Genomic DNA, 14325 nt, shown 5'->3' on the forward strand with positions numbered 1-14325 from the left:
GAATTTGTGTGCTGGTCTCAACAGTGATTCTAAACATAAGTCTTTCCAGAAGTCACTTAACCCCAGGGTACATGGAAGAGATCGACAACACTTTTGAGAAGTGTAGCCCTGAATTTGCAACTTCTGTTGATTTTTGTAATCATAGAGTTAAATAGGGGTCTAAAATGAAGAAACTGTTGCTGCTTAATGTGGTGTCTTCTTTGGACATTGGCTTTGCATCTGGGAAAATCTCTAATGCAGCAAAACCTAAAACTTGCTGTGGATCCAGCAGGTGGTGTCAAGGTCTTTGAGTGTCAAGGTCTCAGCTACATAGTTGTATGGTGGCTTGTGACAGATTTTAAATTTGCTGGAGAGCATACATGTTAAACACATCCTGTTACTTAACCCCAAAATGGATAAAGAATAGGTAAACAGTAAAATTCACTTATCTTATGAAATACCCTATATACTTTCTTTGCTCCTGCTGAAGGTTTTGATCAAACACTTATTCATAATGAAAGATTGATGATACTTATGTCTAAAATATGATATTCAGAAGGGGCTCTTCTAAGGCAAACTGTTTTCCTAAAGTGCTCCATTGTGTTTGGTCTAAAGCAGATGGGCAGCGCCAGAAATCTGCTGCAGCTTTCTAGAGAAAATGTAACAATTCAATGTCTTTAAGGGCTGTAACTCTGTCATTACTGGGGGTTCCTGCATTTGCATTGTTCTACTTTGAGCATGCTTGTTCAGGAATTAGGAAGCCTGGATTTAGTTATAAAGGTTTAATTATACTTCAAGGTTGTTTTGGGTGAATTCTGCACCTGCACTTGAGCTGGTTAAGCCTTACAGTGAGGCAGTGCCTTAGAGAGGCACCTGCACTAGGTGGGCTCTGTCATGTATGTGTTGGTCTAGGCACGAGTTCTAATGCAGCTGCTGTCTGAAACATCAGTGAACACAAGGCACCATCCATCTTTAGGTGTCTCTAAGCCATGTGGAGGCTTTGCTCTCTTCTGTATCGCCAGGAACCAACCACTGTATTCCCAAGAAACAAGATGAAGGTTTGAACCATACTCAGTTTAATGAGAAACTCTAAAACTGAGCCATGGCCATGTCTATTAAATATGTACAGAGGAAAGGCTGGTACCAAACTACTCATTATTTTGTAGCTCTACATGTCAAAATTGGTTTTTCTCTCTTTTTGTGCAAGATTCTGTAATAAATTAGTGCCAAACATCAATTGTAAAATGTTTAATTATTCAGTAACAATAGATGAGAGGATTTGCTATAAGTGGTACCTTTTTTCTTGTAGGTCTTCATTACTTCAAAAACATTGTGTTAGTAGGATCTCTGCAGGATCGTTACGTTCCTTATCACTCTGCTCGCATTGAGATGTGTAAAACAGCTTTAAAGGATAAACAATCAGGTAATAAATATCCACAAAATAAACAAACCACTCAGGTTAAAACCTCACACATATCAATCTCCTCCCATTTAATTCTAGCTGCTTAACTGAGGCATCTCTATTATGTGTTAGAAACTTTGGGCTTACTTTGTAGTAGCAGTAGAGGGAGAAAATCCACATGGAGGCTGACTTGCTTTCTGTATCTGTCCTGTTCTGTTACATGCAGATGGAGATGACACTGAACAGGTTTCTAGCTCACTGACTTTGCTGATAGTTAGGTGAGATAGACACAGCCCTTGATGTACTAATTCATGAACAGGGAGGACAAGTAATTTTGATTCTTGAGGATATCAAATTGTAGCATCAAGCCCTGGGCTGTATTTAGCTGTGGCTTAATAACAGCCCTGGAAAAAAGGCTGTAATTTTCCATAATCAGTTAGGGTCAGTTGCTGTACTTACTGTTTAGATATCCTAGCACAATTGCATTCTAGTATTATATATTGACAAATAACTTTTATATAATATAATAAATTAATACTGATCAGTACATTCTCACTATAAATGTACAAATACTAAAATGCATAGTTTCAAATTATTTTTCCAAAATTTCTAGAGGAAATTAAATTTTCTTTACATTCTATCTTAACAGAACCACAGCCTAACACATTTCATTACTTCTCTTACTCTGAAATATGTTCATTCTGAGTTCAAGGTCAAAGAATTGTGTTAGTTTCTGGCAATTCACACAGTACAACTTTTCTTTTCCTCTACAGGACCAATTTATGCTGAAATGATCCAGAACCTGCTTCTGCCAGTTCTTCAAAACAAGGAATGTAATTTGGTTCGTTATAATGTAATTAATGCATTACCCAATACAGCAGATTCTCTCATAGGGAGAGCTGCACACATTGCTGTTCTTGATTCAGAAATATTTTTAGAAAAATTCTTTCTTGTTGCTGCCCTGAAATATTTTCAGTAGAGAAAAGCATTGTCGGAGACTTGGTTATTACCTCATTAAAAGATGAATTCAAATAATGTGTGGTGTTTAAGTATAGCTGCAGCTGTATTTTAAGAGATATTTATACTTTTTATATGGAAGATAATTTATATCATCCACACTTAGGGCTTTTTAACATCAACTTTACTTTCTAGGTAATGTGACTGTGCAATATTTTTTTATTTTGTTCTTTTTACTTTTCTATTACTTTTTCTTAATTTTGGGTACCTAATTATTTGGAGATTAAAGCACAGTGTGTACTTTTGTTTGGTTGGTTATTGGCTTTCAGACAACAGAAGTCGATGTTACTTGGCTACATTTTACAAGAGGCTTTAGATGCCAAAAATAAATTGGATTTTAAAATTCTAACAATGTCTTACGTGTTCACTTGTTGTATTTTAGCACTGTAGGAAGTTTAACTGGAAACACAGTGAGCTGCTAAAATACTGGACATTTGAAAATTACTATATCTGCTACAGCTTAACAGTTTTCTACAAAATCATTACTGTCATTGTTAAATGTGTTATGCCTGTGGGAATACATTTTCTGCTGATCTCAAAAACATGTTAGTTTACATACTCAAATTTTAAGACTGGACTTTTTGTTTTCAGAATTAAATGGCAACTAAGGATATTGAATGTTCAGTGATAGCTGCCTTCAAATAATTGGGGTTTTGCAAACTGTATTAAGATGGTTCCTTACTCTGTCAGTTCTTCAGATGAACATGGACAATTTTACGTGGACTTCCTTGTATATACTTAAAATAAGTAAATGTTATAAATTTCTGCAATACTTTTATGAATTTAAACAATTTTTAAATATTGTTAAAATGTTTTATTGACTATAAAGTATTGTAAATATAAATCAATACATCTTCAAATGAGATTATTGTAAACTTTACCTGTTTAGTGACACAGATAAAATTTTTTGATATACAGGAATGTTGAAGATCCGACTTTCTACTGGTGCTGAATAGCATTGTTTGGTTTCTTCTTCCTTCCCTTTTCTCTGTTTCAAACAAAAGTTCACTAAAGGTGGGGGAAAAGTTATATGTGCATTCACTAATTGTACACTAATTGTAATGAACATTTTTTGAAAAATATAAATTTGTTGTATAATGCATGTTTATTTTTAGCATTGTGTTATTGCATCTGGTGTTAATAAAATGAACAAATTACTCTAATGAAAGCAATTAAAGAAACTGAAATGTTCTGCTAATTACCAAAATTCTGGGGAGGCTTTTTGTATATAATTAATAATTTTGTACTTTTGAAATTAATATAGCAATAATAGTTGAAGTGATTCTATATATATGAAATTTCTTTAATAATAGATGAAATGATATTGCATTGGATATGGAATGTTGTATAATTGTCTTTGTAATATATAGGGGGAGCTCCCTATAATTTAAAAGATGCTGAAATGAGTATCTGAGCATCTACAGTTCAGCACTGTATACACTGCAGAGTATTTTTTTAGTGTTGTGTTAGGCAAGTCCTTATGACACAAAGATATCTTTAATACATTCTCACTATAAAAATGCCTATTTTTGTTTTTAGTTTTGTATTATGATGTTGCTGTTAAACTCTAAATGTTTAAATTATGTTCTTGTATCTCAACTGTCTTTTATTTAACATTATTATTGGATTTGGCTACTGGCTCAACTTTGAATAGCTGTTGAAGGGAGCTGAAGTTACAAAATGTTCCTTGATTCACAATTCAGACTTTAAACTTTTCTGTTTAAGATACAAGTATTTAAATGGTTCTGTCACTATTGAAAAATGTCTGTCTTGCTTTCTGTCTCTGGAAATCAGAACATGTAAAGCATGCCTTTGTGATCAGGAAAGCTAAAGTATCATGACAGAAATATCCACTTTTTTTTCTTTATCTTTTCTTTTTTTGGGGGGGCAGTGGGTTGGTAATGTAACAATAGGTCCTGTCTATTTAAAGCAGTTTGAATTAGGTTTGTTCTTTGAGGAAAATGGATGGTGCAGGACATCATGTGATATTTATGCGTAAGTATCACTAGGAACAGGGTATTCATTCTCTCTTCCTTAGTTTTTATTGCCTACTCCATATGTGGTGTGGTAGCCCTCTCAGTACTGTAGCTGTTGTGAGGGCTGTTTGACATCCCAAAGTCCCCAAGGATGTGCCATCTGACCACAGGGAGAGGCATGATGACCCCAACATGTCCTTGAAGCTTAGGAGGTTCACATTCACTCACAGAAGGTGTGGTCACTTGCAGTTGCTCCCTGAACAACACATGCAGGCTGGGATACCGTGGGCAACTGTGCATGTGTCGCCTGGCATTTCCCCCTACTCCTGCAGTGTTCCCAGACTGAAATGCAGACCTGTGTATACATAAGTCAGTGTCATCTGATGCAGCAGAAGCTCCAAAGTGCTGCTACTCACCATCTCACCACTCTTCTGTTTGAATGAGAGCTTCATCTTCCTTTAGAGATAGTGACCTCTCCTTCATGCAGGTATCCTGCAGCTGCTTCAAAGAGAATTGTGCTGCTTACAGAATGAGAGGTAAGAACTGAGGCCTTAACATTCCTTTAACTGTCAGTCTCTTGTTCCCTGAAGGCAATAGGCTGGTACTGTTACTTCAGAAAGCTCTCAGTGATGTAATGAGGAGATCACTGCATAAAATGACATAGTGTCTGAACCTCTGTTTCCATGTTCTGCATATAAATTAATTCCTTGGGTTGTGTTTGAATCCTTGATACAAACTCAACTTTCTCTCACTGTAAATCTAGGCATTGCAACAACTTTGGAAAAAGAGTTCATATTATACTGGAAATCACCAGGATTTGCAGCAGAACCAAGAGATTTGACATTGATGGAAAACTTACTCTGTAACCACGAAACAACCTTGATTCCAAGCTGGTTGTATTTGCTTAGCCCTGACCAGGTGTGGTGTTCAGATAACCAAGGTTCTTGACGTGGTCTCAGAGGCAGAGGGGGCATTCAGGCAGTATCAGTACTGCCCAGGACAGTGCTGCTTGTGGTGCTTTCCAGGTAGTCTCCAAGACCAGTACATCTGGCTCATCTGAACTGACCTGCTGCAAGCTTTGTGCTAGCTGTAAGTCTTTCATTTCTTTTATCCCCCAGTTTTTAGAACAGCAAAGCTAAGTACAATATTGTTTCTGTCATCTTGCAAAGGAAGCTGCAGTGCAAGAGATAAATGATCAGTAAACAGAGGAAGGAAAACAAGAAAACAGTCCATTTAATCACAAAGTAGAAAATTCCTGTGGTGGATGCTGCAGTTGTTTTTACCAGTGTTAGGATTTATTACCTCCTTAGCCAAAAGATCTAGAAATGAATAATTCAGGAGTTACAAGTGAATTTTTACAGCAGTACAATAAAGATGAGAAATATGTTTTGATAACAGTTAATTTTTAGGTGGATAAACAGTACCTCAATAGTCTTTCACTGCTATTTCATTCTTATCATTTGAAATTCAACATGCTTGTACATATGATGTATGCACACATGTATGATTTCTCATGGCATGTGTTAAGCAGTTTAGGAGCACAGCTTACTTGGTGTCTGCAGACAGCTTGGTAAGTTTTTTTAAGGGAAGGATTTCGTGTTTTTATTGTACTGAAGACATAAATAATAATTTCTCTTGAACTTTGACAAGATCTGTTTAGGTTTTCTCCTTGCTGCTTTCAGGCACAGCAATTTTTTCTGCATTTGTCTTTATTTTCTCTCATCTAGAGGCCCAGCATCTTGCTGTTAGAATAAAGGAAAGGTTTACCATTATTTTCAGTCTCTAATGTCTAATTAACCATGTTATAAAAGGCTGATAGAGAAAATGTCACTCGTAAGGCAGTTAGTTAATTACTTTCAGTGTGTAGGCATTGCCAGATGTAGCTCCAATAAACTCCAGGAAGTGCTGCTGCTCTTTAATTTACCAAGATTTACTTTCTTAAAGCTTTCAGATGTGAACAAAAAATGCTATTTTAGATTCAGATCTCCAAGTTATCATCTTCAGGTTAGCATTTGTGGATAGTGAATTCTGTTTTATCTAAGAACACTGTCAGCTGGAGAGGTTTAAAAGGTGACAAAAAGCAAAAGTTAGTATATTCAAAACATTAACTGTACTTAATTATGTACTTATTCATGGAGCGCCACTCCATGAACTCAGGTGTTACTTATCCCAGGGTTAGGTTTATACTGAACCTTAAAAGCAGCTTCACTGCCTGAACTCGGAAACTGCAACGACGCTGTCCGAAAGCATGAACACTGTGTGTACATCACTATGGTGTTAGCCAAAGTGTGTTACTGAACAATGTACAATTTTTTATTATTTAAAAAACCAACAAAATGAACAAAACAATAAAAAAACCCCTAGCTGGACTACACTACAGATTGAGGGGAAAACGGGTTCCTGCAGCGCTAAACTCTTCACTGCGTTGAAGAAAGAAGACGTCTTTTCTCTGCACCCCTAGACAAACGTGGAGCAGAGTTACAGCACATTTCTCCAGCATCTCCGTGAGCCCGTAGCTGCCTTCACCGGGACCGTGGCTCCCGGGGCGCCGTCCGTCGCTGTTTGCCGGGGCCGGGGAGCAGCGCGGGGCACGGGGCGATCGTGAGGCCGCTGAGGCAGCGCTGCTCGGGGCCGCCTTCGCCGCCTGCCCCGGCTGGAGCCGCCGCCGCCGCCTTGGGCGCCTGCGCGGCAGCGCTGCCCGCCCCGCACGGCTCCGTCCCGGCCATGGCTCTGCGGCTGCTGCGCGGCGCGCCCGGGGCAGCGAGTAAGAGGCGGGCGGAGGGCGGGAGGGCCCGGGCTGTGCCGCGGAGGGGCCCCCGGCTCCCCTGCCCTTCCTCCCGCAGGAGCTGACGAGCGAGGGGACGGGGCGGGCGCCGCCCCGGGCTGCCGGCGCTGGGGGGGCTGGAGAGCGCCCAAGATGGCGGCGGGTGAGGAGTGTGGCGCACCCCGCCTCCTCAGCGTGGGGCCGGGGCTGTCGCAGCTTTCCCCGCACCTTCCGTGGCCCCACAGTTTCCCTGCTCTTAACCCCTTCCCTGCCTTCCCCCTCGCCCTTTCGATATTAATATTCTCGTCTGTCCTGTAAACCTGCTGCTGTCGGGCAACTCTGTTATTACGGAGGTTTTCTTGCCCTGTCGTTGCTTCGTTCTTATCGGCAGTAAAATGTTAAAAAGCAGTGTAAGGTTTGGAGAATAGCTGGAGGAAACGTGCTGTGGACCTGGAGGTTATTGCTCCGTTCCCTTCTCCTGAGGAAATTCAGGGAGTTTGTTTATGGAGAAGTCAGGCAGACTGGGTAACAGAGCCTGTCCCTCAGGCCTCAGCTTGGGCTCTTTGTTGGGTGTTTCCCTGTCGCCAAAAGCTGAGGTTCTGTGCTGCCATTGATACAATACACTAAAACCAGTGCACTGTATGTTCATGGAATTTTTGTTAGATGTTTGTGCTCCATTTGGCTGTCAGGTTCCTGGCAAGATGTGGCTAACGCTCTAATCCTCTGAGCATCCCGATGTGTTCCCAAATCCCGCTGCATGGATGGCTTTGTCAGGATAAATCACATGCTGTGGGCCACTTCAAAAGATGGAATATTGCTGCGCAGCAACTTTAAAGAATTGGTATTTTCAAGTTCAGTTATATAATTAACAATTGGTAGGGCATTGTGACACTGTGTAAAAGAGGAGGTAATCAAAGATCAGTTTGTACAATGTGGCTTACTAGTATTGATAGTTTATCTCATCTTTTTCAGAGATGTTTAATGTTGAACTTTTGTCACCTCTCTGTCAAGAAGAGTTTATTTTGGTCAAGAGCATCAAGTAAATCTATCAAGGAAAATGGGTTTTGCCTCTTCTCTAGTGACCGAGATAATACATTTCATACCAGTACCTTAATCTGTTTTTTATTTTAATTTGGACTAGAATACCAGCTATAATTGAATTTTCTTGCTAGCTTTTCTTTCTGGTTTACTGAAGAATGACAAGAAGCTTGGCAGGAGTAGAAAGACCCAATATTTGCAACAGATTGGATCCTTTACTGTTGATAATTTGTTACACCATGCTTTACTCCTTTGGGGCATTGGCAGCAGTTGGCAGACATAATACAGTTTGTGTGGCTGTAGGGTTTGATATTAAAAATGTGGTATTTTAAAATGAATGAGTATGCTGATTCTGGGAAGACAAGTGAGTTGGTAGCTGCTGTATATTTAGGCGAGTCAAGTTGTCAGTGCTTGAGAAGACTTCCTGATTCAATCTCCTTAGAAAAGTGGAATAATAGTTCTTTCAGGTACTTTGCACCCAGCTGGTACAGGGAGGATTTGTGTTTGAATCTTGCTTCTTAAGAAATGTCAGAACTGCTTTAGGCACCTGTCCACAGCCAAAATATTTTTAGTGGATAGTTTATGCTCACTGTGGACATTTTTGGCTTTTTAAACCAAACCGTTAGTAGGAGTTTAAGGAAAAAAAGTGAATGCTTTTAGTGAAAGCATTTGCATACACTTACATAATTGAACTTAAACATGCTCAAAGTTTTTCCTGCTTTTGACTACCAGCTGAATTATTTTACCATCCTAAGGGAAACCCAGCTATCTTCTGCTGACATTCTGGAAAACCTGTTACTAAGGGAATGTTTTATTTTTTTAAACTTTCCTTTGGGAAGGCAGAAGCTTTTTCTGACTAAAAAGCTGCTGGAAATGAGCCAAGATATGGAAATCAGCAGGTTTCTTGGGGGAGGTTAGGATTTCTCCTGGAAAACAGACTGTACTGGTCTATGCTAGCATAATTACTGTTTAAGAGTCTAAAATACAAGAAAGTAACAGCAAAGATAACTTCAAGCAGTTTAAAATACACTGTTAATGTGAACTGAGTTATACAACTAACACAATTTTGCCTACATCTGTTTCTAGGGCCAAAAATAATTATCTGTGCTGATTTCTTAGGTGTTCATGAGTTGATTGTTAAATAATTTTTAGAGTTTGTTTTCCTGCCTTCCTCTCCCTCATCCCTGAAGTAGTTTTTTCTCAGAGGTGTTCTGGACAGTCACAACATTGCTCAGTGTTAAACTCCCACATTTATGCTGCATGTCCATTTGCTTGATAGAGTCTTCACTGCTTTGGCACTCACGAAGCAGCTCCAGCTCTAAGCCAGGAGGGAGAGCTCAACCTGCTAAGCAGCCACTGAAGAAACCAAAGTTGCCAGTGGGGAGGTTTGATGAGCCAGAAGAGTCCAGTATGGAGAAGGAACCTCTGGAAAGTAAGTGATGTTTTACAGAATTGGAAGCTGTGTTTTAAAGGCAAGACTGCCAGATGCTGTGCTGGTGTCAGTTTAAGAAGGTGACAGACATTCAGCACTCTTTAGAATCATTTTCTAAGCTTACTGCTTACTGCTCTGAAAAACAAACCAGGGAGGCAGGGCAGTGGGCACAGCTGCAGCAAATGGTGCCCCAGGGGAGAAGAACCTTCAGAACAGCCATGGTCAGACATTGTAGCAAATCACACAGAGAGCCTGGGCTTCCTCTGCTCTTGAAGAGAAGCAAATTTGCCTGGGTGTCCTGACTTAGTGCCAGCCCTGCCTTTAGCTGGGGTACTTTCCATTAGAACAGGCTGCTCAAAGCCCAGTCCAGCCTGGCCTTGCACATTTCCACGGATGGGGCATCCACAGCCTCTCTGAACAACTTGTTGCAGTGCCTCCCCATCCTCACAGTTAAGAGTTTCTTCCTAATAGCTAATCTAAACCTACCCTCTTTTATTTTGAAGCCAATCTCCCTTGTCCTGTCACTACATCACCTTGTTAAAAGTCTCTGTCCAGCTTTTTTACAGGCCCTCTTCAGGTACTGGAAGGCTTCTAAAAGGTGTTCCCAGAGCCTTCTCTTCTGAAGAGCCCCAGTTCTCTCAGTCTGTCTTAATAGGAGAGGTGCACCAGTCCTGTGTTTGTCTTAGTGGCCTTCTCTGGACTTGTTCCAAGAGGTCCACCCCTGTTTTGTGTTGGGAACTCCACAACTGAACACAGTACTCTGGGTGGGGTTTGGGTTCGTTTTTTTTTTTGTTTTTTTAAACAAGTATTTATGATACAAAAGTTTTCAAAAAGGCAATGCAAAGAATAACTTTTAACTATTTGCAGCAAATGAAACCCAAGTTTCTTCTGCCCAATATCTTCATGAATTGAGCATTCACAATTTGATGAAATATTTTCTTCTCATTCTTCTGTATACAGAATATATTCTGCCTTACCATGTAAACAGGAAGCCAAGTCTGAAAGCACTAACATCCTGAGGAAAAGAAATACAGACTGATACAAAGTCTCCAAAAGGAAGGCAGCAGAGTGCCCACTGGAAGCAGAATTTCCTTCACCTGTAGACAGTACTTCATGAAATCCTTCAAACCCAATAATGTGCCCTTCTGTACAGTGCTGGTAATTGCTTCAGTTCTTGGGATGTAGCCTTGGATAAAGTAATTTTCCAGAACTGGATGTAATACTGCCTCATGAGAGCATTGCCACTCACCTCCAGAAAATGAAAAGGGGGTGTAGCTGTCCCATCTGTCAGGGGCTCTGTATCCAACATCCAGGCAAGCCAGTGCCGTGCATAATTCGGTGCATGGGGATGTGCCCCTTCTTTAATTTCATGAGGCCACCAGAGTTAAATGATAGCAGCATAAAGACTAATTAATCCTTACATTCTTTTAAGAAACTGATTGTGTTCTTCCACCTTAGAATCCTTAATTTCATGTCCAAAATCCTCAGATACTCTTTCACAGAAGTGCCCTCTTTTCATACAGGCTAAAGTGGCACTGTGTAGTGCCATTTTAGTTTGTGCAGCAGAGCTAAAAACTGGTCTCCAGCTCCAGAGTGTATTACCCTGAGGCCAGCACAGCTTTGCATCATGGTGCAAAGCTGCTTCTGCTTCTCCTTTCACAAATTTCTCCACAGTTTGTCGTTGTATTGTTGTATTATTCTCGTATTATAAAATCATTTCCATGCAATTTCAGATTGTGGCTCACTTGAGAACTGGCTCACAGTTGGAGTTACTGTGTCTCTAACTGGAGTTACAGCTGCTTAGCTGTTAAATCCTTGTCTTTTTATTCCCAGGCAAATCAGTGCCATCACTGCTGCATTTAAAACATGCATAATCCTTATCTTTTGTTATTTGCTTAGGTATTCTGGGTTTGGAGCAAGACTCAAGGTCTCTTTAGTTGCACCTGTATTTTTTACATGTAACACTAGCAATAGTTTGCAAACTGCCTGTTGTATTATTCGGAAAAAAACTAAGAATTGAAGCTGGATTTAGAATTCCTACTGCTGTATCTGTCAGTGGAGAAATCTTCTGAGCATCAGCATCCACTGCCAGCATGAGCAGTGCTTTGATATTGGGAAGATGACTTGTACAAGATAATATCAGGTGCATTTGCACCCCTTGTACTGCCAGAGGCGCTCAGATACTGATGTTTCTTTTCCTGGTTGGCATCAGTTATGAAGCAGGTATCCTGGTATGTCATCCTGTGTAGCCTGTAGCTGTATGAGTTTCCTCCATCACTTTTCTTTTTGTCTGATGTCCAGAATTTCTGTTGTAGTCTTCCTGTTGTATTTCCAGCCCTGCACCTCGTGACTGTGTTGCCCACCCGGGCTGAGTTAGGGATATGACTGAGGGATCCCAAGTTAGGTGTGTTTGTGGGAGGCTGTGGAGAATCAGCGTGGCCAGGGCCATGTGGGGTGCTGTGAGTTTCTGGGAGCCCCACAGTCTGGTGCAGGATGAGACTCAGCCTAGGGGGTGCTGTGCCACAAGTGCTTCGTGGCTTCATGGCCTGAGTTAACTATTCTTAGGAGATGGCCCTGAGTAAAGGTGCACTGAGTAGTGTAAGAATGCTGGCTGAGGTACCAGAAGGCTCTGTGGTGTTTAGGAAAGTAGCATGAGCTGGCAGTGTGCTTCTCTTTTGTAGCAGGGTAAGGGGTTGGATGAAATCTGGACATGATCTGGCAGTGTGTCATTGGAGGCCAGAAAAACGAATCGTGGACTGCATCAAAAGCAGTGGGCCAGCAAGTCAAGGGGGTGATTGTCCTCTGTTCTCATGAGACCCTGCCTGGAATGCTGCATCCAGCTGTGGAGTCCTCAGCACAAGAAAGGCATGGACCTGTCTGAAGGGTCCAGAGAAGCTGATCAAAGGGCTAGAGCACCTCTCCTGCCAGGACAGACTGACAGAGCTGGGGTTGCTCAGCCCGAAGAAGAGAAGGCTTTGGGAAGATCTGACTCTGGGCTTCTGATGTCTGAAGGGGGCTCAGTACCTTAAGGGGGTTTATAAAATGCAGGGAAGGAGTTTTCATACAAGCAGATAGTGACAGGACAAGGGGCAGTGGTGCTAAACTGAAGGAAGGCAGGCTTGGAATAAATGTTAGGAAGAAACTCTTTACTCTGAGGGTGGTGAAGCATTAGAACAGGTGAAGCACTAGATGGCTCAACCATCCAACCTGGTTGCTTTAAGTACAAGACTAACAGAATCTTGAATAAATTCAAGCTAAAATTAAAACAGAGTACTTAAAATTAGAGAGGTAAACAGCAAATGATAGCTGGGGTTTTAGATTTCATGAACATAAGTACAGCATACCCAAATGATGCAGGTTCTGACTTGAGAAGCTGTGGTCCTTTAATGCCTCTAGACATTTGGTTGCTTCTTTATTTGCATAATAAATAATATTATATCTGTATTTGTATATATATGTGTATATATAATTAATATATATGATCATATGGCAGTAAAAAACCTGAAATTCATTTTCTAGGGCTCTGGGAAATATTTAGTTCAAGGTTGCCTTTCAAAACAAAAAAGAATTGATTTTGTCTTTGAAAATGAAACTAAAAGGAAAACATCATTAATGATAGCATCTTTATATTTGTCAACATTATAGAAATTTTAATGGACTTTCCCTGTCATTTTAGAATTCCCTGATGGAATCAATCCTACTACAAAAGAGAGGGGTGGACCCAGAGGCCCTGAACCTACACGTTTTGGAGACTGGGAAAGAAAAGGACGTTGTATAGATTTCTAATACTGAAATGTCTGTATTGCTAATAAAATATTTCTAGTTGCTAAAATATATAATGTACAGAAAAAATCTCACCTGGATTTGTCATGGAGCTTATTGTTTCTGTTGTGCCACCACATTCTGTCATGTGATGAATTTTTTTACTAATGCAATGTAATTAAACACAGTGCTGTAGCTCAGATTATGGAGCTGTTAGTGGCTCAATGTTTGCCTGATCTTTAATACTATTTACACTGTGCAAGTATAAATGCAAGTACAGTGGTGTGAAATTGGTAGTCAGGAGCTTATTGAGATGTATAAGGGCTTGTATTTCTTCATGAATATAAAGATTTATGTGGTGGTGTAAAAGCGTTGAAAGAACTTTGCATTTCAGGAACCTGAGCACCATTCATCAAAGGTAGAACCAACTCTGAGATCAGTAGGTCACTGATTTCACACAGTGGTTCCCTGGTGAAAGCCCCTTTACTCAAGAACCTGTCCCTGTTGCAGTGGGTTGGTGTTTTTTCCTGTTTGTAGGGAAGGGACAGTCTTGTCTCTGATTGAGGACTGTAAGTAGCACAATGGAAATGGAGACTTAAATTTTGGAGAGGGTCAGCTCTTGATTGCAAGTAGTGTAGAGGTGCTCTATTTGGAATTCTGGAACACTGTCCTTTATCACCTTCTTCATGCTACTTACATTATCTTTTTTGTAAGTGGAGTTGTCCTTTTGCACATGGGCTAACTGCTGCTTTGGAAAAATACTGCATTGTTGTCTGAAACCTTATGGTTAAAGGGGACAAATTCATTAGGAAGTAATGTTGCAGGTCTTTAAACTAAGTTGTCTGGCATCACAGTAAATATCTTTCAGTCACGCTGAGCTCGGTTCTTGATTCAAGAATTTGCCTAGTTGTAAGTGCTGTAGTAGAGTAATAGTAGCATGCAAATCTACCACTTG

At 40.4% G+C, this 14325-nt stretch overlaps 2 protein-coding genes across 4 annotated transcripts in view; both read left to right on the forward strand.

Moving 5' to 3' along the window:
* FAM135A (family with sequence similarity 135 member A) overlaps window positions 1–4247 on the forward strand; it is an 80172-nt gene extending 75925 nt beyond the window's left edge. For both annotated transcript variants that reach the window (XM_064707339.1, XM_064707340.1), the window contains 2 exons: window positions 1289–1402; window positions 2155–4247. In XM_064707339.1, coding sequence (XP_064563409.1) covers window positions 1289–1402; window positions 2155–2360 — 320 coding nt within the window. In that variant the 3' untranslated portion in view covers window positions 2361–4247. The remainder of the gene's footprint in view (window positions 1–1288; window positions 1403–2154) is intronic.
* A 2794-nt stretch (window positions 4248–7041) lies between these two features.
* On the forward strand, window positions 7042–13570 carry SDHAF4 (succinate dehydrogenase complex assembly factor 4). Of its 2 annotated transcripts, none has more exons than XM_064707341.1 (3): window positions 7042–7138; window positions 9456–9608; window positions 13285–13570. In XM_064707341.1, the coding sequence occupies exons 1-3, from the start codon at window positions 7099–7101 to the stop codon at window positions 13392–13394; spliced, it is 303 nt and encodes a 100-aa protein (XP_064563411.1). In that variant the 5' UTR covers window positions 7042–7098; the 3' UTR covers window positions 13395–13570. The 2 variants fall into 2 exon arrangements, with proteins under 2 accessions (XP_064563411.1, XP_064563412.1); XM_064707342.1 differs by lacking the exon at window positions 7042–7138 and adding an exon at window positions 7155–7301.
* Window positions 13571–14325: the final 755 nt, after the last annotated feature.

Source organism: Zonotrichia leucophrys, chromosome 3, assembly GCF_028769735.1.
Source record: "Zonotrichia leucophrys gambelii isolate GWCS_2022_RI chromosome 3, RI_Zleu_2.0, whole genome shotgun sequence".
Taxonomy (NCBI): domain Eukaryota; kingdom Metazoa; phylum Chordata; class Aves; order Passeriformes; family Passerellidae; genus Zonotrichia; species Zonotrichia leucophrys.

Coding starts and splice junctions, on each gene's coding strand:
- SDHAF4 (XM_064707341.1), top strand. CDS start 7,099: ATGGCTCTGCGGCTGCTGCGCGGCGCGCCCGGGGCAGCGA. Junction 7,139..9,455: donor CGGCGCGCCCGGGGCAGCGA/GTAAGAGGCGGG, acceptor TTTGCTTGATAG/AGTCTTCACTGCTTTGGCAC. Junction 9,609..13,284: donor GGAGAAGGAACCTCTGGAAA/GTAAGTGATGTT, acceptor CTGTCATTTTAG/AATTCCCTGATGGAATCAAT.